This window comes from Drosophila serrata, unplaced genomic scaffold (assembly GCF_035046125.1).
Source record: "Drosophila serrata isolate PLE 108 unplaced genomic scaffold, ASM3504612v1 contig_69, whole genome shotgun sequence".
Classification (NCBI taxonomy): Eukaryota; Metazoa; Arthropoda; class Insecta; order Diptera; family Drosophilidae; genus Drosophila; species Drosophila serrata.
Window position 1 is genome coordinate 161,630 of NW_028256967.1, and position 26,320 is coordinate 187,949.

The 26,320-nt window shown below is 38.1% G+C and overlaps 1 protein-coding gene across 7 annotated transcripts in view; it reads left to right on the plus strand.

Moving 5' to 3' along the window:
- l(2)41Ab (lethal (2) 41Ab) overlaps nucleotides 1-26,320 on the plus strand; it is a 300,238-nt gene that overhangs the window by 157,376 nt on the left and 116,542 nt on the right. For 5 of the 7 annotated variants that reach the window (XM_086838393.1, XM_086838386.1, XM_086838401.1 and 2 more), the window contains one exon: nucleotides 3,182-3,324. The exons of the other annotated variants lie outside the window; for them this stretch is intronic. In XM_086838393.1, the coding sequence (XP_086694519.1) occupies nucleotides 3,182-3,324 (143 nt within the window). The remainder of the gene's footprint in view (nucleotides 1-3,181; nucleotides 3,325-26,320) is intronic. 7 annotated transcript variants of the gene reach the window in all.

Here is a 26,320-nt window from a genome sequence, read left to right on the forward strand (position 1 = left end):
TGGGATGAAATAGTGATCAGAGGGTATGTTTGAGGTCCTTCGCTCCAATGCCAGGAGTCTGTTTGTTGCAGTTTTCTGAGATGCCCCTAGAGCTGAGGATTGTTCAGAAAATGGTAGTTTTACAATAAACCTTCCATCTATTGCAACTTTTAAATTTGTTAATTCTATTGATTACCGGGTTTGGTAATAGCAATGGATTGTAATTCTATCCTGCTACGAAAAGCATGTACATTTTTCCCGGCTTGTCAAAGTTTGGATCTGCCAGGGCAATGTTATTTGGATGTTGTAGATTTGAGAAACTCAAAGGATGAGCCGGTTGATCAGCTATGATGTGTGTTAGCACAAAGGCTTCTACTTCTTGAGTAAAGTTGTTATGAATAGATTTTATAAGAACGTTAAGTCTGGCTCGGCTGGTCTTTGGATTACCTCCAATACCCTCAATACGCAATGAGGTACCGTGGAGTTTCGGTGATAGCATTGAAACCATTAATTTAGAGATTCTGAATCAAACAGAGCTCTCATCGTGGCCATCTCACCATTGCTTGCTTGTACTGACACTTTGACTGTGGCTAGTAAGATGTAACTCTTGTTAATTGCTGCACCTAGAGAAAGGGATTGTGGCTCGGTTACTGAGACTGATGTGGTTTCAAGATGCAGCAAAGTATGGTGTTTTTATCGCATTTAAAAAAGTACGGCTCCGGCAATCCTTTGCCTTGTTGTCGTTGCTGAAACAGCTTACACATATTTTTTGACGCGTTCGGGTATTGTTTTGCTGGCGAAAATCATCACATCACATCACATTTAAATAGAAAATGACTTCGTTTGCAAAATGGACAGTTTCGTAACATCTCAGCGCTGGCTTTCTGCTCCCTTTTTGATTGTTGGCCTCTTTTTCCTGTTCCCATTACTCGAACTTGTTGGTCCAGGAAACTGAGCATTGTGTCGAGGCCTTTTAGTTCTCTAGAATCATTAAACACTTGTTCGTAAAAGGCTCTTTGTAAAATCCAAATTTTGTTTGATAACTGCAATCACTATTGTATCCAAATTAGATATATCGATGCCTTGTCCCTTCAATGTTGCCAGAGATACAATAGTTGTAATACACAACTCCTTCAATGACTGTGTGTTTCTGCGGAAGACGATTAAGAATTGTGTATGCTACATGGCGGAAATTGTTGTACCCGTCATGCATGCGCTCATGTTCTTTTCTTTTTTAAGATTAATATGTCACATCAATTTTTCAGCCTATCCAGTTACGGTGGTTTTAAGATACCATTTTTCGTACGGTCGGCATGTTATTGTCATGGACATGCATTTAAATAAGTCAAAAAATTGTGTCCACTTAAGTTGATCCCCATCGAATTTTGGGATGTTAACTCTGGGCAAGTGCACATCTGCATTGCTTGATGCGTTTGATTTTGACCCTAACACTGCTTGTATATCCCTTTTTAGTCGGAGGAAAGACTGCTTGTCATATCCTCCCTTTACCGGGTTTTTGTACTTTCAGGAACTGAAAAGTGGATTTCTTGGAGTTGGGACCATAGTGATTTTATCAAATCACTCGTTATAATCATTCTGGTCTCTTAGAACTCTTTCAGAGCCCGTTTGATAGAATCGGCTATCGATTGCGGCCAACTTTGATTGATAATAGGAAATCTCTTGACTATTATTTTCCTTTAAGTCTAACGCCTATGTCGCTGCTTTCTCCTTTTTGGTAGTCTTATTGAAAATTGGCTTTTAATTCCTGACCCGTTGGGAGTGTTTCATTTGCTTTTTATGGCAGGATACGCTCTTATTCGCAACCGTTGTTTGGTCGGGGGTATCAAAAACTGTTCAATAGATTTGTTTAATTTCTATAAATCTGGGTTCTAGTTATAGAATTGGCCTGGCGACTTTGAGAGTGTCCATGAAGGTTCCCAAGATTTACGGAACTTTTTCTGTTGGGGTCAACAAAATATTGTGAGGAGGCCTATATCATTGGCAGATAGTACATAAACCAATTCCTGTCTTGTCGCAAGTAGTAATTGAACTATGGCAGGTATATGATATATAAATAAAATAATCAAATAGGGCTATATATCTTAAATTTGATGAATATCTGTTGAAAGATTAAACGGTTAAAATTATTTTCTTTTTTATTATCGATCGTTCCTATGACAGCTATAAGTATCATATAGTCGCCTGATTTAGCCCTTTCCGACTTATATACGAAGAAAGTATATAGAAAACTAACTGCTAAGTTTCACTTAGATAGCTTTAAAACTGAGAGACTAGTTTGCGTATAAACGGAAAGACGGATATGGCTAGATCAACTCGGCTTTGATGCTGATCAAGAATACATATACTTTATATATGTATGTCCAAGTCCAAGCGCTATGGGATAAGGTCGAGCAAGTATACGAAGCTTGTTCAGAGCTAATTTCACTTGGTTTTAAAGGCACGGCGGATACCTTGCCTACTACTTTTAAGAACTATACGATCTCTTCTAAAGCAGCTCAAGTCCAACCCGTTCTGCCTCAAAACTGTTTTACTGAGTCTGAGTCAGTTCCGATCCAAAATATATATTGATCAAGTCCGAGCGCTATGGTATAAGGTCGAGAAAGAGTACGAAGCTTGATTTCAGTTAATTTTGAGGGCGCGGGGACACCTTGCCTACTCTCAAGGCAATATATGAGTATTCATATTTTATTTACGAAAGGTGTGCCACCCAGCTTATGGAACAGATCTTTACGATCTATGCTAAATCAGCTCAAGTTCAACTTGTTCCGCCCTTTCCGTATGACTTCCTCCGTGCGAAACGGAAGTTTTCTTGGGCGATTATCGTCGCTGCCCGACTTTCCGAGTCCTTTTCACATCGGTATCGATAAAGACAATCCTACATTACGTTCTTCGCGAATTTCTACTGAGAATTGAGATTGTCCCCTGGTTTATTTCAGCACCATGAAACTTTTACACCTGACGCTCTCATTATGGGAACAATTTATAACAAATTAAACTGAGATTTCTACATGACTAAAACTTAGTTCTTATTTAACCAAATAAATTAAAATATTTTTTTAATTTCGTTAAATTGAAATAAAATAAAGCTCTTTTTAAGGAAACATAATATTAATATTATTAATAATATTATATAATATTCTGAAGTTAAAATTTGTTTGTTTTATTTGTAATCCTGTATTAGAAAGCACAAGGAGTCAATTAAGCTTAATTGTGCTGGAGTTGAAGCGATAAAAAAACAAATTGGGAAGGAAACTGAACTAAATACCAAGCTGGAATCTTTTAAACAACGACTAGCCGATGAAACCAATTCACTACGACGAGAATGTAAGTGCTGCATTTTTATTTTTATTTATTTTTTTAAATTGCAAGTTATTTTTACATGTATCACATTTATCTTATCAAGACAGACTGCAAAGTTTTATTGAGATAGCTAACTGAAAGACTATTTTGCGTAGAAGCGAAAACAGACACACAGACGGACAGAATCGGCTGTTGATCCTGATCAATATATATATTTTTATAGGTGCGGAAATGTCTGCCTTTACTGCTTTGCAAACTTCTGAAAAATTTATAATTCCCTGCAAGGTAGTAAAAATGGGTTCCTTACCTCAAAGGCTCGTCTTACCACTTACCTGAGCTTTGAAAACAGTAGACCCAGCGGACCTCAGATACGACAATCGTTAAACTACGAATAATTCAGGCAAACTCTATAAACGCTGGACAAGCTGTGGGCCAGCCCGCGGTCCATGGGGCACCTTGTATTACCTCTGCCAACTGAGCTTGTCTGCTCTCGCGCTCTCGTGGTTCCGACTTTGCACTTTCATCGATTTCAAACTTTAAACCACTTTTTTTTTCTTCCTTTCTTTGTTTTATGAGATTTTTGTTTTTATGGATAATTTTGACTACCTTTGTACATATAAGTGTTAGGAATTTATTTATGGTAGATTATGTTACATTTGAAGTCTGATATTTCCTCATTCTTTTTATGTTGGAGCTATGTACATTATTTAAAATAAATTGTCTGTATTTCGGTTCATTTTTGTGTCTTAGAGACTTATAGTTTTTATACCCTTGCAGGGTATTATAATTTCAGTCAGAAGTTTGCAACGCAGTGAAGGATGCACCTCCGACTATATAAAGTATATATATTCTTGATCAGGGTCAACAGCCGAGTCGATCTAGCCATGTCCGTCTGTCCGTCTGTCCGTTTCTACGCAAACTAGTCTCTCAGTTTTGAAGATATCTGAATGAAACTTTGTAGTTAGCCTTGTATATACTCTCACTCGTATATATGTCGGAACGGGCCGGATCGGACGACTATATCATATAGCTGCCATAGGAATGATCGGAAAATTTTTACAAAGAAAATTTTAACTTTTTCAGTTTTCAATAGAATTGAATCAAATTTGAGATATAGCCATTTTACTATACTCTTCAATTTTGTACCAATTTTTATAAAAATCGGACTACTATATCATATAGCTCCCATAGGAACGATCGAGAAATTAATACAATTAAATTTTTAACTTTTTTAGTTTTCAGCTGATTTTCATCAAATTTGAGGTATAGCCATTTTATATAAGTCTTAAATTTTGTGGCAAATTTTATGAAAATCGGACGACTATATCATATAGGTGCCATACAAACGATCGTTTGAAGTGGAGGAAAAATGCAAATCAGTGAATGTAAAACTGCAAATATAATATGTATAGGTGAATGAAATGAAAGCAGGTATTACCTCATTGTTTTTTAACACAAATATATATAATTTATATTGTATTGATTCCTATTCATAAAAGTTCTATCTGTAAGGGTATATAAACTTCGGCGCGCCGAAGTTAGCTTCCTTTCTTGTTTATCCTTCATTTCTAGTTTTTTCAAAAATTTGTCTTGTTTGATTTAAAGATGTAATGTAATGTTCCTTATATTTTAGAATGTTTTGATGTATAATTTGTTTGTCACAATTTCTATATTCAATATTCATTGGCGTATTTTGTATTGCTGAGTGATAGCTGTTATTATAATATTCTATAGCTTTACTAACTTTATCTTTGATTGATAGATCTTTGTTTTCAAGGTATATAATACTTATCTTTTCTGTTATGGAATCTTTCAACGTCTGCATTGCCAGTGTGACTGTTAGGTTTCACAAAATGAACTTCTATATTCTCATTTCTTTTATTATTTATTATTTATTATTTATTATTATTATTTCTATATTTACACTATTAAATTCATTATCAGTTATTCATTTTTCAAAACTTCCTTTTTTCGATAATTATTGCGATGATTATTGCGATCCTCAAGATAGAAGGCAGTAACCAATTTTAAAATCGGTCAATAAAAGTTAGAAAATTACATTTTTAATTTGTATAGATATCCATATGAAAATTTTTTCTTATATCGTTTGGTGTTTCCGTATACTTAAATTTTTCTTTCACTGGGTTCCTATCATATTTACACCGATTACAAATGTCACAATTGTTAATATATTTTTGGATGTAATGTTGAAGTTTTGAAAAGTAAATAATCTTTTTTAAACTTTGGTAATTTCCATTTATACCAGAATCACCAGTATCATATTTATGGAATCGTTCAATTTCTTTATACACATCTTCTTCAGTTTCAATGTCTTTTGCGTGAAATGAGCATTTTACAAATTTAACATTTTTATTGCCTTCGAAAATTTTGATGATTTTGTTTTGAAATTTATTGTATTGATGATCGTTATATATTATATTCCTACTTTGCCTATTTTGATATGATTCTTCAAAATGTCTTCTATTCTATTTTCGAGATCATTTAAATTTAAATAAATTTTCGTATTTCTATTCTTATATTCAAACTTCATATTTTTTTTTATCTGTTAGAATGATTTGTGTTTGAAATCTATTAACAACTGATTCTGAATTACCTTAAATAGTTGTGTCCATAAAGTCTTAAGCCTGTGTATGTTGTGTACTAATGTCATCAACATTGTTTTCTAAAGAGCTAGAAGATTCAGCTGTGTTTATGGCACAAATTTCGTCGTTACTTATTCGACTTAAAAAATCAGCTACCTGGTTATCCTTTCCTTTAATGTATGATACGTTTATATTAAATTCGCTAAGCTTAACAAGCCATCTATAAAGTATTCCATTAAGTTCTTTTCCGTTATATTTAATTAGGAGCCACTTAAGTGGTTGGTGATCGGACAATGTGTCGAATTTAACTCCATAGAGATATGGGCGGAAATAAACTTTTGCCCATACTATTGCTAGTAATTCTTTTTGTATAGAAGAATAGTTTTTCTCTTGGTCATTCAATGTATGACCTGCATAACAAATAGGTTGACTGTCTTGTTGCAAAACAGCACCTAAAGCTATGTTACTAGCATCAGTAATAAGTTGAAATTTCTTTTTGAAATCCGGATACTTAAGTACCGGTACCTCAGCTATGACTATTTTTAATTTGTCGAATGCAATCATAAAGTTGGGTTCATTAAAATCCATCTTCGCATCCTGTTTAATGACTTTAATCAATGGATAAGTTACTTGAGAGAAATCCTTTATGAACTTTCTATAATACCCAGTGAGTCGTAGAACTACCTTCTTTTTTTCTTGCTTTGTCCCCATTCCAAACTTGTTCATGTTTGTTACAAAATATGCTGCTGCTCTCTCTCTCTAATACTACTGGGTTTTACACAATTCCAAGCTCTATCAATTAAAATCTGCTTTACGACGATCACCCAAGTCCTTACTATTTGAATACTCTATATCATGGATTCTACAAGCTTCATCTAAACCATTAATCCCACGATCGCCTGGGGCGTTTCGAGACCAGTACCCTGTTTGACATTTGTTTTATGACTGAGCATTTTGAACTTTAAGAGAGTTTAACAGGGACAAGGTTTCGCTTTTGACCCGAAGAATTGCAATCTTCGGGAAGGTCAATCGTCTCCTTCTCGCTTGAGGCTATAGCGGGCTGGTTTATACCATTTTGGTCTCGCTACCGAGCAGTTAGATGCTGCGGAAAGCAAATTCTTAATTTAGAAGTGGCAGTCAGGGAAATTGTGGGAAAAAAGAAATAAACTTTTGGTAAGCGAGAGGCTTTGAAATAAGCACAGTGCAACAAAATTCTTGTTTAGGAATATTGGCAGCCTTAAATTTTCTTCGCCAAATTGGCAGCAGAAAAACGCTGAGGCCGAGAGGGGAGCGGAGGAAGCTAAGCCCAAAGCAGAGGAGACAAAGAAGCGGTATTCTTTCAAGCGCAGGAGACCGGCGTTGGAAGGAGAACGAACTTCATGGGGACTAACTAAGTAGCGGCAGTGGAGTAACCGTTGAATTTTTTTTATTGCGCTTTATATGCTTCCGTGTTCTGCCAGCTTCGAGCAGTGCTAGCTTTTCCATTTCTTTATTCTCCGGCCAGATTAAATCAGTGATCTGACGAAATGTAAATCACCGGCCAAAATATATGTTAAGAAGTAGGGAAATGAGCCCCGTCCGAGTTGGCCTAAAAGAAGAGGCATCAGGCGCAATCGCCGCTTAATTCGTAATTCCACCTTTGTATTCTGCATTATATTAATTTCTGTGATCCAATGTCAAAAAGCATCAGGAAACAGTTACTGGCAGCTCACCAAAGAGTTTTTTTAGTAACATTGGCTAACTAAATCTTAGCATTCAGGAAGAGGGCCAAATTTTCGGTAGGATAGGAATAAAATTTTGCTTTACAGCCTCCTGATCGACAGCTCTACGCAGAAAAGCGATTTCTTCGCGGGATAAGCACTGGTGAGTGAGCAAGGGTTTTGGCTCGACGCCATTAACTTGTATTTGCGGCCCAAATGCGCCATATAAAGCTCTTAGAATTTGAGTCACAATTTCGTGTGAAAGAAAAAACCAAAGAATGCAAGCTTAAAGTAAACAAGAAAGGAAGCTAACTTCGGCACGCCGAAGTTTATATACCCTTGCAGATAGAACTTCTATGAATAGGAATCAATACAATATAAATTATATATATTTGTGTTAAAAAACAATGAAGTAATACCTGCTTTCATTTCATTCACCTATACATATTATATTTGCAGTTTTACATTCACTGATTTGCATTTTTCCTCCACATCAAACGATCGTTTGTATGGCACCTATATGATATAGTCGTCCGATTTTCATGAAATTTGCCACAAAATTTAAGACTTATATAAAATGAAAATTTGATGAAAATCAGCTGAAAACTAAAAAAGTTAAAAATTTAATTGTATTAATTTCTCGATCATTCCTATGGGAGCTATATGAAATAGAAGTCCGATTTTTATAAAAATTGGTACAAAATTGAAGAGTATAGTAAAATGGCTATATCTCAAATTTGATTCAATTCTATTGAAAACTGAAAAAGTTAAAATTTTCTTTGTAAAAATTTTCCGATCATTCCTATGGCAGCTATATGATATAGTCGTCCGATCCGGACCGTTCCGACATATATACGAGTGAGATTATATACAAGGCTAACTACAAAGTTTCATTCAGATAGCTTTAAAACTGAGAGACTAGTTTGCGTAGAAACGGACAGACGGACAGACGGACAGACGGACGGACGGACAGACGGTCAGACGGACAGACGGACAGACGGACATGGCTAGATCGACTCGGCTGTTGATCCTGATCAAGAATATATATACTTTATATAGTCGGAGGTGCCTCCTTCACTGCGTTGCAAACTTCTGACTGAAATTATAATACCCTGCAAGGGTATAAAAAGGGAATTAATATTCAAAAGTCTAAAATTGAAACCTAATTTAGAGGTTCGCCACTCTTTGCGAGCCTCGATCTGTCCCCTATGCTTTTAATCTCTACACTGAGAGAAATTGTGCTTTTGTACATAAATGCAATTGTTTGCAGAAGATACATTTATTTTGATATTTATATCGCTTCACGATTCGATTTCTAAATCATTTAAATTTGGATAAAAGTTTTATGGTGAATGGTTCATAGGAATTTAGATTGTCGAATTTCATAAATGCATTTTTAGCTCGTAAGGAATAAACTTTGTATAATGTGGTAATCAGACGTTTTCAATTTGTTTTCAGCTAGCCAACCTTCCTTAGGGATGCCCTGATCAGGGCTCAAAAGGGGTCATAAAATGGCATTTAGGATGGAATGACCATGGAAGGAAGGGCAAAGCCGCTTCAACTCCATCAGGAGCGAGCTAACTGCCCGCAAGTGTGTTTACCAGTTGTTGTCTCAGTGTATGTGTTTGTTTGGTTATCTATCTTATCTCGTCGTAGCACGCATTTATGTAACTGTGAGATTCATTTAATAGGCAATATCTAGGAAGGCAAGAATACCACCCATTAGCCGATGAGCCCGAGCCGGGACAAGAAGCGTGCGCCGACCTAGATGTACCCACACCGGCCAGAATCGTTACAGGGTCAGAGGTATTTTTAGGCATTGCACACAGGGTATGAGAGTTACATCCTACCTTTTTGGGCTATGCGATTTGTCTCCCACCTTTTTTAAATTGAGAGATCGTTGGTGACCATGTCTTTTCGTGTACACACAAGTGTCCTTTTCTATCGACAATAAAAATCTCGGGTGACTGTGATCTTTTCATCCCTCCCCTTTTTCATTGCTTTGAACGATCACAGGTGACTGCTGGATCGCAAGAAAATTTCCTTTTGTGGAAGGGGATTGCACAAAAGTGTGCCTTTTTTTATCATCAATGAAAATCTCTGCTGACGGTGACCTTCATCCCTCCCTCTTCAATGCCTTGTATGATCGCAAGTGTGCACATGCTTCTATGCGACCTTTTCACCCTCCATCCCTTTTTGGCATGTGATTCGATCGTGGGAAGATGATTGAATTCGGATTGAACACGTTTCGACATCGCTCCGTCGCATTCGCACTCGTAGCCGTATCGACTGCGTCTTCGTGGCGGTAGCGCTTCCATACACGTTTCTCACGTATCCTGACACCATTCAAGCAGTGACCCTAATTAATTTTTATTACACTAAGCTTTGAAGAGGTGACAGGTGTCAGGTAACCCTAATTTATCTAATTAATGACTCTAATTAGCGATAAAAAGGTCAGAGCTGTCCCGGTGGTTAGGAATCCCATCTACTTTTATATTCATCTCACTTACATTAGTTAGTTCAGTTGAAATTTTAACATCAATCGGTCCTGATTTGACTGACTCATTCTTTTAGGAGAGATCGATAACAACAATAGGTGCCTTACTCATGAATTCTATCGGTAGTAGCTCTCTTGAAATCTTGTATACATATCATATACGACAGCGAAAAGATATTCCTTGTGTTTAATGTTTAAATCCTCATAGGGACAAACATCTGAAATTTGTTGCCCGTTTAAGATAAAAGCAATGATAGAAAACCGGAGACTTTCTCTATTTGCAGTCCATCAACTCCGTTTGTACTAGTTGCTCCTGTATTTTTATCAATAACTCTGGTAAGAGTGCCTACAAAGTGTCGAGAAATTTCACATGGAAGGACTTATAAATCTTGGGTTTGTATTGTAATGCGAACTTCATCATTTGTTTTAAAGTTTTGATGATATCAATGATTTGTATGAAATTTCTTGAATTTCTTTATTATAACGTAAACAGTCAAATAGAAAATTTCAAACCAGGTACTGGTCTTGTGAATAATATAGCTAATGCTCTACCCTTTAAGGCTAATTTACCTGCTTATAATTTCTGTAGACCTGGTAAAATGTTGAATAACCGATAAGCACGCGATGAACGGGGAATCAACGGCTTAGATGGTCCTTGTAGGGATCACGGCAAGGACTTGGTTAAAACTCATAAAGCAAACTCGGTTTTATTTGAGGGCTGTATTTATAACGACATATGAAAGGATATGGGATTTCATTATCGAAAAATTAATAACAATCAAGAACGTTATCAAGATAAACTATTAAATCAGCTACCAAAAGGGTATTCTCTAACTTTGGTATAATGAAGTTTGAAGAAATAATTCATCCATCATATTTGGAAGACCTCAGGGCCTCTTAAACCGTTCTCCAACGCTGGAAGACCTGTGGGCCTCTCAAACCTTCATCATTATTGAAAAGCCTCAGGGCCATAAAACCATATATAACCGACAAAAAAATTCCCTATATGTATACATTATTTGTAGAAGATATAAGCATTCGAAGTGGAAATTTGTCACCTGGCAGGTAGCATTGTGCCGCTTTTTTAGTGTGGATAACAGTTTATAATTGTATCCATTAAGGTGAAAACCTTGAATAAAGGTATTTAATTTTTGTGTAAGATTACTTTAAAGTCAACTAATTAACATTTTTTTGTATGTTGCAAACAACGAATCAAATCTCAACTTTGTCTTCTAAAAAATTATTTTGGTTGCAGATTCGGTATCCTTGGTAATATTTTCTGGTGGATAGGTGGGGTTTAAAATGACTATGCACCAATGACTTTATTCATGTCAAAAGGGCGCTTATTTTCTAGAGGTAGTGTGATCCCACTACCTTTCTCCCTCTCTATCAGTTCAAAGAGCATATAACTGCATTTCTAGAAGCTCCGGTGGCGTTAACACCGCACAACATAAGTGATAATTACATTACTGCTGCTGGTCATACAGTTTTGCGAAGCTCAGTTCGTCTAACTTCTCTGTATGATTGTCTTAATCCAAGTCCGATTAATCCGACACTATGGCAGCTTCAAATACAAATCCAGTTCCGAAACAATTGCCGTGTTTTCGTAATAGAGTGCAAATACTTTAGCGCCGCCCCCTTCCTTTACATGGTCCTTCCGTTTCCAGCAGCTCTGGTGGCTTTAACACCGCACAAGATAAGTGAAACATATTTACATTATTGCTGCCGGCTTTGCGAAACTCTGTTCGACTAATTTCTCTGTATGATTTTCTAAATCCAAGTCTGATTGATTCGACACTACGGCACCTTCTGAATCCAAATTCATTGCATTTCCATATGATCCGAGTGCCAAATATGTACATACATATGTATGTCTAAATAAATGCCATAGGCCACAGTGAGACTTCAAATTTTAAATAGTTTCCTGTTTTCCGCTTGAATTTATTTACATTTACATATGTTTCCAATACAATCCACTCAAATGATATACGAATATTCCCCGCAAAAATATATTTACAACACTTATCACTGTGAACAGTCATCAAACCGCCGACTGCAACTTCTACTGAGGCGACGCTCTGCCAACTGCGACTTCCACTTCAACGCTCTGCCCACGATACCGTTACGTCGGTAGTCTAGACCCCGGACCCATGGCCCGGCTGTTGATGAATTTGTTGATGAATTGCTGATGATTCATCGATGAATTGTTGATGAATTTGTTGATGATTCATTGATAAATTGTTGATGAATTGTTGTTGATGACAGCCTACTGAAATGAAATTTAAATTTGTGAAATTTATACTAACTTAAATATACCAACACGATAGTTTGATAATTTAAACAAGAAAGAAAGCTAACTTTGGCACGCCGAAGTTTGTATACCCTTGCAAATAGAACTTCGATGACTTGAAATCCATGAAATATAAATTATATATATTTAAGTTAAAAAACAATAAAGTAAAACCTGCTTTTATTTCATTCACCTATACATATTATATTTACAGTTTTACATTCACAGATTTGTATGGCACCTATATGCCATATATATCTAATACTAGCTGACCCGGCAGACTTCGTACTGCCTCATCGATAAGAGGGCACTTCTGAATACATCAAGGTTCTGGCAAAATCATCTTCCTGGCATAAGGTGAAGAAGGCAGTCAGAGTTGTCGCTGGCCGATTCAGGACTCTTTCTTGCACATTTTTTTCTGTGAAATAGACACGTTGACCATTCTCCAAATGGACTGCCACGTTTCTCTGTGGCATATTGTGGTTGAACGCATAAGAAATAAGTCACATTGAAATGGTATCCATCGGCACCATCCCAGAAAATTAGTGGATACTGCAAAGCATCGTAACAACGGTGAGTTTCTGCGACGTTTACCAATCGATCGTTTCGTCGATGGAGAACAATATCTCGAGGTTGAAACTGATCCCCGACTATGACAATTGCCACTTCGTCTATAGTTGGAGCATTATATCTCCTGATATGTTCTCCAGCAGGCGTTTTGTCTGCATGAATGACAATTTTATGGGTATCCGAAGGCATCATATCGATTGCTGTTTTGAATAAACGCACCAAATTGTTCCGTTCTCTCGGAAGGAGGCCCGTTCTTCGTCAGTCATATTCGTAATCTTACGTCTTTTTGCTTCTGTATTGCGAATACAACGACCCAATCTCGACTTTTTTGGTGGCATGACTTCGTTTCTTACTGAACCTGAACAAAAAATAAAATTTGTATCTCCAATTACGTAAGATTACGAATATGACTGACGAAGAACGGGCCTCCTTCCGAGAGACTGAGCGGCAGAGAGCAATGCAAATGCACATAGAGGAATCAGCAGAAAGACGAGCAGATAGGCTTGAGAGAAAACGATTGAGAGTTAGGCAGTCGCGTTCTGCAGCAATCGATTTGATTCACTCTCAAAATAATGATCGCGACAGGGCAAGGGTAACTGAAGCGCGTTTACAGCTTGCAGCAGATCAAACCCTGCAATACAGTTCTGAACCGTTTATGCCCAAATTTTTAGAGAACATGCGTTGAGGTTCCAGCTCGGTTATTGACTACTTTTGATGTTGATAGCTTATCTGCGGCTGCGAATATATCTATTTTTTTAGCGTTTCCCCGTGCCCCTACTACTGCGCCCTCTACAAGCAAATCAAAGCATTTCCTGTCAAACATTAAAAACATATTGAAAGAAGAAATTGGAGATACAAATTTTATTTTTTGTTCAGGTTCAGTAAGAAACGAAGTCATGCCACCAAAAAAGTCGAGATTGGGTCGTTGTATTCGCAATACAGAAGCAAAAAGACGTAAGATTACGAATATGACTGACGAAGAACGGGCCTCCTTCCGAGAGACTGAGCGGCAGAGAGCAATGCAAATGCACATAGAGGAATCAGCAGAAAGACGAGCAGATAGGCTTGAGAGAAAACGATTGAGAGTTAGGCAGTCGCGTTCTGCAGCAATCGATTTGATTCACTCTCAAAATAATGATCGCGACAGGGCAAGGGTAACTGAAGCGCGTTTACAGCTTGCAGCAGATCAAACCCTGCAATACAATCGTCTTGCATTCAGATATAATCCAACTGTTGATTATAGCTCGAATCGCAATGTCGTTATTGGCCAGATGCATCAGGTCTGCATATACTGTCAGGCTTTCAAATTCAAAAACGAACCAAAAGGATTGTGTTGCGCTTCCGGGAAAGTGAAATTGCCTCAACTTGAAGCACCACCAGAGCCTCTGCACTCTCTATGATATTCGCTGGATCTACTGCTGAATCGAAGCATTTCCTGTCGAACATTAGGAAATACAACTCTTGCTTTCAAATGACGTCATTTGGTGCGGAAATTATAACTGCGCAATTCATGCCAACTTTTAAAATCAAAGGACAAATCTATCATAAAGCCGGTTCCCTGCTTCCGTTCCAAGACAGCGAAAACAAATTTGTTCAAATGTACTTCATTGGTGATGATGGAGATGAAGTAGATGCACGTTATGGAATCAATAAATCGCTGAAGAGGCCAATTATTTCGCAGCTACAGAATCTTTTTCACGAACGGAACAATTTGGTGCGTTTATTCAAAACAGCAATCGATATGATGCCTTCGGATACCCATAAAATTGTCATTCATGCAGACAAAACGCCTGCTGGAGAACATATCAGGAGATATAATGCTCCAACTATAGACGAAGTGGCAATTGTCATAGTCGGGGATCAGTTTCAACCTCGAGATATTGTTCTCCATCGACGAAACGATCGATTGGTAAACGTCGCAGAAACTCACCGTTGTTACGATGCTTTGCAGTATCCACTAATCTTCTGGGATGGTGCCGATGGATACCATTTCAATGTGACTTATTTCTTATGCGTTCAACCACAATATGCCACAGAGAAACGTGGCAGTCCATTTGGAGAATGGTCAACGTGTCTATTTCACAGGAAAAAAATGTGCAAGAAAGAGTCCTGAATCGGCCAGCGACAACTCTGACTGCCTTCTTCACCTTATGCCAGGAAGATGATTTTGCCAGAACCTTGATGTATTCAGAAGTGCCCTCTTATCGATGAGGCAGTACGAAGTCTGCCGGGTCAGCTAGTAAATATATATAATTTATATTGTATGGATTCCTAGTCATAGAAGTTCTATCTGCAAGGCTATATAAACTTCGGCGTGCCGAAGTTAGCTTCCTTTCTTGTTTTTTTTTGTAATTCTCCGATCATTCCTATGCCAGCTATATGATATAGTCGTCCGATCCGGCCCGTTCCGACTTAAATACGAGTGACTACAAAGTTTCATTCAGATAGCTTTAGAACTGAGAGACAAGTTTGCGTAGAAACGGACGGAAGGACAGAAAGACAGACGGACATGGCTAGATCGACTCGGCTGTTGATCCTGATCAAGAATTTATATACTTTATATGGTCGGAGGTGACTCCTTCAGTTGCAAACTTCTGCCTGAAATTATAATACCCTGCAAGGGTATAACAACAAAGAAGTAATACCTGCTTTCATTTCATTCACCTATACATATTATATTTTTAGTTTTACATTCACAGATTTGCATTTTTAATCCACATCTAACGATCGTTTGTATGGCACCTATGAGATATAGTCGTTTGATTTTCATAAAATTTGACACAAAATTTTAGACTGATATAAAATGGCTATATATCAAATTTAATGAAAATCTGCTGAAAACTGAAAACGTTATAATTTTTAATTGTATTCATTTTTTGATCGTTCCTATGGCAGCTATGTGATATTGTAGTCCGGTTTTTTTTATAACTTTACACAAAATTGTAGAATAATATGAAATGGCTATATCTCAAATTTGATCAAATTCTGTTGAAAACTGAAGAAGTTAAAATCTTTAATTTTATTAATTTTTTTTATCTAATATATAAAATTCTCGTGTCACAGTTTTCGTGCCCTTACTCCTCCGAAACGGCTTGACCGATTTTGATGAAATTTTTTGTGCTTATCCGGTATCTATGAGAATCGGCCAACATCTATTTTTCATCCCCCTAAATGTTAGGGGTAGTCCACCCTTAGCGTTTCCAAGTGACCCTACTGCTGCGCCATCTACAGGCAGCCAGCTGAATCAAAGCATTTCCTGTCAAACATTCAAAACATATTGAAAGAAGAAACTTGAAAAGTTCTGAACCGTTTATGCCCAAATTTTTAGAGAACATGCGTTGAGGTTCCAGCTCGGTTATTGACTACTTTTGATGTTGATAGCTTATCTGCGGCTGCGAATATATCTATTTTTTTCGCGTTTCCCCGTGCCCCTACTACTGCGCCCTCTACAAGCAAATCAAAGCATTTCCTGTCAAACATTAAAAACATATTGAAAGAAGAAATTGGAGATACAAATTTTATTTTTTGTTCAGGTTCAGTAAGAAACGAAGTCATGCCACCAAAAAAGTCGAGATTGGGTCGTTGTATTCGAAAAAAAAAGTCGAGATTGGGTCGTTGTATTCGCAATACAGAAGCAAAAAGACGTAAGATTACGAATATGACTGACGAAGAACGGGCCTCCTTCCGAGAGACTGAGCGGCAGAGAGCAATGCAAATGCACATAGAGGAATCAGCAGAAAGACGAGCAGATAGGCTTGAGAGAAAACGATTGAGAGTTAGGCAGTCGCGTTCTGCAGCAATCGATTTGATTCACTCTCAAAATAATGATCGCGACAGGGCAAGGGTAACTGAAGCGCGTTTACAGCTTGCAGCAGATCAAACCCTGCAATACAATCGTCTTGCATTCAGATATAATCCAACTGTTGATTATAGCTCGAATCGCAATGTCGTTATTGGCCAGATGCATCAGGTCTGCATATACTGTCAGGCTCTCAAATTCAAAACCGAACCAAAAGGATTGTGTTGCGCTTCCGGGAAAGTGAAATTGCCTCAACTTGAAGCACCACCAGAGCCTCTGCACTCTCTATTCGCTGGATCTACTGCTGAATCGAAGCATTTCCTGTCGAACATTAGGAAATACAACTCTTGCTTTCAAATGACGTCATTTGGTGCGGAAATTATAACTGCGCAATTCATGCCAACTTTTAAAATCAAAGGACAAATCTATCATAAAGCCGGTTCCCTGCTTCCGTTCCAAGACAGCGAAAACAAATTTGTTCAAATGTACTTCATTGGTGATGATGGAGATGAAGTAGATGCACGTTATGGAATCAATAAATCGCTGAAGAGGCCAATTATTTCGCAGCTACAGAATCTTTTTCACGAACGGAACAATTTGGTGCGTTTATTCAAAACAGCAATCGATATGATGCCTTCGGATACCCATAAAATTGTCATTCATGCAGACAAAACGCCTGCTGGAGAACATATCAGGAGATATAATGCTCCAACTATAGACGAAGTGGCAATTGTCATAGTCGGGGATCAGTTTCAACCTCGAGATATTGTTCTCCATCGACGAAACGATCGATTGGTAAACGTCGCAGAAACTCACCGTTGTTACGATGCTTTGCAGTATCCACTAATCTTCTGGGATGGTGCCGATGGATACCATTTCAATGTGACTTATTTCTTATGCGTTCAACCACAATATGCCACAGAGAAACGTGGCAGTCGATTTGGAGAATGGTCAACGTGTCTATTTCACAGAAAAAAATGTGCAAGAAAGAGTCCTGAATCGGCCAGCGACAACTCTGACTGCCTTCTTCACCTTATGCCAGGAAGATGATTTTGCCAGAACCTTGATGTATTCAGAAGTGCCCTCTTATCGATGAGGCAGTACGAAGTCTGCCGGGTCAGCTAGTTTCTTATAAAAATATCAAATTTGATGAAAATCTGTTGAAAACTGAAAATGTTCTACTTTTTAATTGAATTAATTTCTCGATCGTTCCTATGGGAGCTATATGATATAGTCGTCCAATTTTCATAAAATTTTACAAAAAATTGTAGAGTAATATTAAATGGCTATATCTTAAATTTGATTAAATTCTCTTGAAAACTAAAAATGTTACCGCCAGCGCGATTGTCAGTCTTCCGACAACAGCCACCGCCATTGTCATTCCTCTCAAGTTTCTCGATTGTTCCTTTGGAAGCTATATGATATATTAGTCCGATTTTCATAAAATTTTACACAAAATTGTAGAATAATATGAAATGGCTATATCTCAAATTTGATCAAATTCTGTTGAAAACTAAAAATATTATAATTTTTTTGTAAAAATTTTCCGATCATTCCTATGGCAGCTATATGATATAGTCGTCCGATCCGGCCCGTTCCTACCTATATACGAGTGAGAGTATATAGAAGACTAACTGCAAAGTTTCATTCAGATAGCTTCAAAACTGAGAGACTAGTTTGCATAGAAACGGACAGATGGACAGACGGACATGGCTAGATCATGACTGAAAACTAATTAATTCCACAGGGACATAAGTATTTTGACAAATTTGTTGTTAAACTTTTTAACTGACAAGTATTTTTTATAAATTTATTTTAAACTAGAAATTAATAAAAAAAAAGACCAGAAATTAATAAAAAATATATCCTCCTTTGGTGTCTATGACCTTTTGAAGGCGATAAGGAACGGAATCGACCATGGTTTCAAGGTATTTGTGGGAGTCAGGCCCGAGTTGGCAGTTCTAAATGCGAGCACCCTCGATTCATTTGATATCGAACCAGTTTAACAAAATGCCATTCACATTAAATTGTCGTTAATTTCTGGCAAATTCCACTTCGAAATCTATGGTCACTCTGCGAGTTTCCGGTCTCTTCCTTTTCAACGTGGGGTGATCGAGTGCAGTCAATTTTTGGCAAAACCAAATTTTAAATCCGCAGGCATCGTAAGGATATACTTCGAATTATTTGCAGTAACTACTGCCAAACGCTTATTTTTCGTATATATTCCCTATTGCTGGTAAGCTTTCAAGCGCGATCAATCGTAAATGTGATTAAGTGTAACAAAGCGTATTTCCAAAAATAGCACGCTGCTCGCCGGAAAGTTGAAGAAGAGGGCATTTCCTATTGGGTGCACAGCGAAGGCTGGGCATTACCCTTGGCCGCCAACCCTGCCACGTGTGTCGGGCTGCAAGATCAGAATGACAATAATTCGGACACAACTAAAGCATTCACCACGTGTATCAGGAAGCCCGCCCGACGTTCCATTTTTGGTTGCGAATCGAAAGCAATCGCCAAGCCCCGTGAATTGGTGTCCCCTTCTGCATTTATTGCTGCGATCGAGGAGCCACTCTCTCTGAAATAACACGTGGTCATCGCTTTAGCATCGTCCGATCTCGCCTTCACTTATTGGGCGTGATTCCCTGGTCAGCTGGTCATCGGTCCCTATCACGCTGGCAAACTGCTGCATACTTGGCCGCACCGGTTGCATGGAGCAACCATCCGTTTAGTATATATAGATTTAGTTTTCATACCTTAAGCGACTTTACTTATAATTACTTACATTACATTCCTAATTTAGCTTATTTTTGGGCGGCGATCTTAAAAGATATATATATACAACATCTTCTCCAAATAAAATTTATCTACAGCAACACCTCATCGTCATCAGGCCTGCTGACATCGAATTACTTACCGCGTAAGTACGGCATAGCCGTTAAAAACAACTGAGGAAATATATATATCTTTACCAGATAGTCCACAAAGTACCAAAAGTTACCAAAAGAATACTTAGTTATTTAAAAAGATAAAATATTGCTTAATCTCTGAAAATTTAATTAAACGTTAAATGTAATTTAATTTCCCCAATCTTTACATTCTTTAGTAATTAGCTTTTTTCGTATCTAAAGTAAGAACAAAACAAAATTAGCGTATAAAGAGACCTTCACAATTCAATTCTTTACCTAGTTTAAGGTTAGATTTAGGAAAATGTATCACATTATCGCTAATTATTTGGAGATAGAAATGGATTAAATGATTTTTTGGTAGGCACCTGAGAAAATGTAAAGCAACGGTTGTATTTGGGTGAAGCCCGATGGGACTTCACAGGTAGGGTGGGTAAAGACTGAGGCCAATAACATCCGGACCTCGTCTTCAATAGGTATGTTTGTCTGTCCGCTTCCTTAACCAATGTGTTATCCTTTTTGCCGCTTTATGTCATCTCTGTCTACATTATTTAGTTCTGTATACTCTTTTACACCTCAATACAAAACCCACGCCCATTTTCCCTGAGCCTGCCGGTCAAAGAGTAGACAGAGGTATTGAGGTGCACAACGCTCAAGGAGTGTGTACGTTACAGAATTAAATGGCGCCCAACGTGGGGCCAGCCCGATGCCTGATTAGGCATCTGTCGTTTGACAGCCGAGCTTCCCGATAATATACAATCCATCCACTTTTAGTTTCAGTTAGGTATTTCATTTTCCGTCCTGGAATTGATGGTCTCTGAATAGATTCGGAGCCATACCGGAAGAAATGTCATACTTTTACATGTTATTTTCTATCAGTTCGGTAATAATCGAACATTATAGTTAAAATACATTCAAATTTGAGTAAATGAGTCCAAGGAATTATAGTTCTGAGTCAAAATCGGTTCTATACCAGGATTTCACTATTCAAACATTACTTTCCTACCATTTAAAATGGAGATTTTTTCTATCTGGATAGATTCGGTTAGTTACTCTTTTAAGTGGTAAGACAACATCATACATTTATATTTTTACCCCGCATTCACATTCCGTTCACGTTTATGTACCTATTGAACTATACAACCTATTGCTTTACTACTCAGGGTAAGACCTACATTCCCGCTTATCGTTTAACACATACTTCTCGTTTGATCTTATCGTTCCCGTTTTATTTCAAAAATTCGCTAAATTTCTTTTTTTAAAAAGCATCGAAAATGATGACACGTAGTAATGAAAACTTAGTTGGTTTACAGACTGATGAGTCTTTAATATGCAACATCTGCAACGGACCAGTAAGTAATCTGGATTTAGTTGAAGCCCGTTGCAAACATTCTTTTCATAAACTTTGCCTTGACAATTATCTCAAAAATAACGACAAATGCCCTATCTGTGGCCAAACATGCTCTCAATCTGACTTGGGATCTCATTCGGCTCTTCCCACTAGATTTCAGGGAAGTAAGATAGTAACCCGTTCAGCTTCTCGAAACGCAGCAAAGCAAAGCGGAGGGCCTGATCAAAACTTTTTGCAAGAGATTCGCAGCGAGAATAACTCAGATTCTAGGGCCATAACAGAAGACCGTGTTGAACAATTAATTCAAAATTCAATGCAGGCATTTCAAGCAAACATGCTTCAATCAGTGACAGAACAAATAACTATGGCGTTCACTCAGTTGAATAGATCCACACTTGCAAATAACAGACAGAGTGAGCTTCAGCGAGACGTGCAAACTAATTTCAGTAGAGACGGTTTCGAGAACAATTCAGAACGAAATAATACTCAACGTGTTAGGAATTCCCCAGATTTGAGTAGTGATCGAAGTGATCTTACTTTGGATAGACCTGATAGAATCTCCAATATAATATCAAATTGGCGTATTAAATTTAGCGGTTCAGCCAACGACATTGCCATTGAGGATTTTATTTACCGTGTAAATTGTCTGACTTCACAATGCCTGAACGGCAATTTTGAATTTCTCTCCCATTTTGCTAATTTTCTGTTTGCAGGTCCTGCCTTAGCCTTTTATTGGCGTGTTCACAGATCTGTAGACAACATGAATTGGAATGTATTATGCAATCGTTTGAAGGAGAGATATCAAGATCAGAGATCAGACCGAGAAATAAAAAGCGTCATGCGTCGCCGTAAACAGGGTAGCACCTAAAGTTTTGACGACTTTCTCGATGCCATGCTTTCCATTGCAGATTCTCTTCGTGAACCAATGCAGGATAGTGACATTGCGATTGAAGTTCGCCATAACCTCAAACCGGAAATTAAACAAGAATTATTGCACATAGACACACCAAACTTAGCAACCTTGCGTAGGGAATGTCACCGCCACGAAGAATTCTTTCGTAGCACTCTGACAAAGCCAATTCAACGTCCGTACCCTAGCAAACGTTTTGTTAACGCAATTCTTCAGGAGGAAGATTCCGAAGTTCAGTCTGAGGAAGAACCTGACGTTGAGGACGAAATCTATGCTGTTAGGACTTCAGAGGAAATTAAGTGCTGGAACTGTGACGAGACAGGCCACAGGTACCATGATTGCCTTAAATCCCGCCGTATTTTCTGTTATGGTTGCGGCACACCGGAGGTGTATAAGCCCAACTGTGCAAAATGTAAACCGGCCTTAAAAAACCTAAAACAGGACATTCGTTGTCTGAAGAAAGCGGATGTCCGCCGTTAGCCTCAAAAATACATGTAGAACCAGATTCTTTGGCAAGTGATTCCCGATCAACCTTGCCCAACACTCAACCGGATATATCAATAATCGAATCATTTAAACCATATCATTTGCGAGTGCTGGACTATGTGAAACGTAAATCTCAAATATTCCAGCCCAATTCTATTGTTTGTCGCAAAAAACGATCTTCTCGGCGAATTCGTCAATTTTGGATTCGAAAAAGATCTTCCAACCGTTTTACTGTGTCATCGCTCGTTAACAAAAAGAATGACATTCGACCTTTCACGAACCTTGACATATTTGGCCATTCGTATTTAGCTCTTCTAGACAGCGGCGCCAACAAAAGCATTATTGGTGGCGAGTTAGCGCAACAAATAGCATCATCGCAGCCATTTGATAACTTTAAATCGGTAGTACGAACTGCTGATGGTCAAACACAATCTGTGACTGGCGTGATTAAAATTCACCTGACTTACAACTCAATCGATAACAATTTTGAATTTCTAATAGTTCCTTCCATTAAGCAAAGTGTAATATGCGGAATGGACTTCTGGCATACATTTGGAATCTCTATTAACCAATCACCAACAATCAACGAAATCAATTCTGAATCGGAAGAAGACACTACTCGCTTCCGATTGTCGGATGTACAGAAGTCTAAATTGCAAAAAGTAATCGACTTTTTTCCATCATTTGAGAGTGAGGGTTTAGGATTGACCAAATTGATAGAACACAATATCGACACCTCCAATGCGAAACCAATTAAACAAAGATTATATCCACTTTCCCCAGCTAAAGAAAAACTTTTGTGCTTGGAAATCGATCGGATGATTAAGTTGGATGTCATAGAAGAGGCTCCTTCGTCGCCATGGTCGTCTCCAGTCACCTTGCACGTCAAACCTGGCAAGGTACGATTTTGTCTGGACGCAAGAAAACTGAATTCAGTCATTGTAAAGGACGCATATCCCATTCCTATAATGGATGGACTGCTAAGTCGCCTTCCACCCGTGCATTGCATTTCCAAAATAGATCTCAAAGATGCCTTCTGGCAGATCTGTTTAGATCAAGAATCCCGTGCCAAGACAGCATTTACCGTTCCAAATCGGCCTCTTTATCAATTTAAAAGAATGCCATTTGGATTGACAAACGCTCCACAAACAATGTGCCGTTTGATGGACCTTGTTATACCATATCATATTTGCTTGTTTTGTCGAATAATTTCGATGAACACCTTTTGCATCTGTCCGAAGTAGCCAACCAATTGCGCAAAGCTGGACTGACAATTAATGTTCAGAAGAGTCAGTTTTGTCTGAAAACGGTAGACTATCTAGGTTACTTAGTGGGAGAGGGCACACTTCAAGTAAACCCAAACAAGGTTAATGCTGTGAGTGAGTTTCCTGTTCCTAAGACCCAAAAACAGTTGAGAAGATTCCTAGGTATGACCTGTTGGTACCAGCGATTCATATCTAATTATTCCACAGTCATTTTTCATCTGACAGAATTATTGCGTGGCAAATCCCTAATTTGGAATGACCAGGCTCAAGAGGCCTTCGATAATATTAAAGCCAAGTTATGCTCTGCACCTTGTCTCGTTCACCCTAATTATGACAAACCTTTTATCCTGCAGTGCGATGCTTCACTACATGGTGTGGGTGCAGTTCTAGCCCAATGTGATGATTCCGGTTGTGAACGCCCAATAGCTTTCATGTCTAAGAAGCTCAATAAAGCCCAACGTAACTATACAGTTACTGAACTCGAATGCATGGCTGTAGTCTTGGCAATTAAAAAATTCAGGATGTACATTGAGGGACATAGTTTCAAAGTAGTTACCGATCACTCAAGTCTTAAATGGCTAATGAATCAATCTGATCTAAGCGGTAGATTAGCAAGGTGGGCCATTAAACTTCAGGGTTATACTTTCGAAATAGAGCATCGTAAAGGAACTGAAAATTTGGTTGCAGACGCCTTGTCTCGATCATTTGAGGAGACTTGTGACATTGCTGCAATAGACCTCGAAATCCTTCCTGAAATTGATCTCTCATCAAACGCATTCCATTCAGAAGAATATTCTGCTCTAAGAGACAAATATTCGTCTTTAAAATTACCTGACTTTCGTGTAGTAGACGAGTTCATTTATCATCGTGCTACATTCCCTAATTCTGATGACAATTCACCAGACGATTGCTGGAAATTGTTTGTACCGGAGTCGTTGCGTCAAAAGGTAATGAGTTCGGCTCATGATCAACCAACATCTGCTCATGCTTAGAGCTAATGCTTAGAGCGTATCAGACGACGTCTCTATTGGCCAAACATGGTTATCAACGTTCGTGATTACATACGAAATTGTGAAACGTGCCAGACCACTAAACATCCTAACCATTCGTTAAAACCGCTAATGGGAGCTCAAGTACAAAGTGACAGGATATTCCAAAGATTATATCTCGATTTTATCGGCCCATTTCCGCGCTCTAAGTCCGGCAATATAGGAATATTGATTATTCTTGATCATTTTTCCAAATTTACCTTTCTGAAAGCTGTGAAAAAGTTTAATGCTAAAGTAGTCATCAATATATTGCGCGACGAAATTTTTTCATGCTTTGGTGTACCCGAAACAGTCGTGAGCGATAACGGAACTCAATTTAAAAGTCGTGATTTCTCTGACTTTCTATCAAAGTATGGCGTTCGTCATATATTTACTGGTGCCTATGCTCCACAATCCAACGGAGCTGAGAGAGTCAACCGTTCGATCAACGCTGCTCTTAGAGCTTACATTCGTTCAGACCAACGCGAATGGGACGTATTCCTCAGTAGCATCAATTGCTCTCTCCGTAACTCGATTCACCAATCCATAGGTTTTATTTTTATTTTTATTTTGTACACTGTAGGCAGAAGTTACAAACTTAGGCTACAGGGATCGGCCATAACAGCGGAGATTTTCGGCCGGAATAAGGTTTACATGATTTGGTTAAATAAATATAGAGGGATCTTATAAATGTATTAACAGTTAATTGCACATGGATTATTTACAAGTAACAAATGACAGATATTTTATGAGGAAAGTGATTGGTTTATATACGGTGTAAAAGATTTGCTGATTTGAGGAAATTAAGAATTAATTGGATGTTTGCAAAATTAGGGTTGAATAACTGATCAGTAAGTTTAATGTTTGGGAAGTTTGATCTATGTGTTTGAAGTGCTGGACAGTCGTTAAGGATATGGGAGATTGATGATTGTCGATTTTTATTTGGTTGTTGATGTCTCCACGGTTAACATTTGGTATTGTTAGTAGTGGAGCATTGGTCGCTTCTTTTGCTGCTGTATCGGCTTTATCGTTGCCTTTGATTCCGACGTGGCTGGGGACCCATAAGAGCTTGATTTTGTTTTTGTGTCTTAGCAGAAGGTCGCGGATATATGATACATAAAAGTTGGAATTGTTTATATTTGCAAGTGCTTCCAATGTGGATAGGGAGTCTGAGCAGATGCAAAATTTCCCTCTTGTCTTGACTGCTATTTTGATGGCTTCAAGGATAGCAATCGCCTCGGCTGTAAATACAGATGAGTAGCTTGGAAGGATAGCTTGTTTCAGTGTTTCCTCTTCTGTCGTTATCGCAAAGCCAATTATTTCCTTACTCAAGGATCCACCTGTGAACAGAAGCGTGAAATTTTTGCTAATAAGCTGGTGTCTGATTTCCAGAAATTGTTTGACAAATATGTCCTTGTTGGTGTCTGATTTTTTTACTCGGCTTAGTCGGGTATCTATCTGGTTGGTATCCAGAAACCAGGGTGGACATGATGGTTTTGGCTTATGGGGAAGAGAGGTGGGGAATCCGAGCTTTAGGCCAAGATTAATGCAGTGGTTGACGGCGGAGGATCGATATTTTTTTGTTTTATTTTTGGTAATCCGGTGAATGATTTGCCTTAGA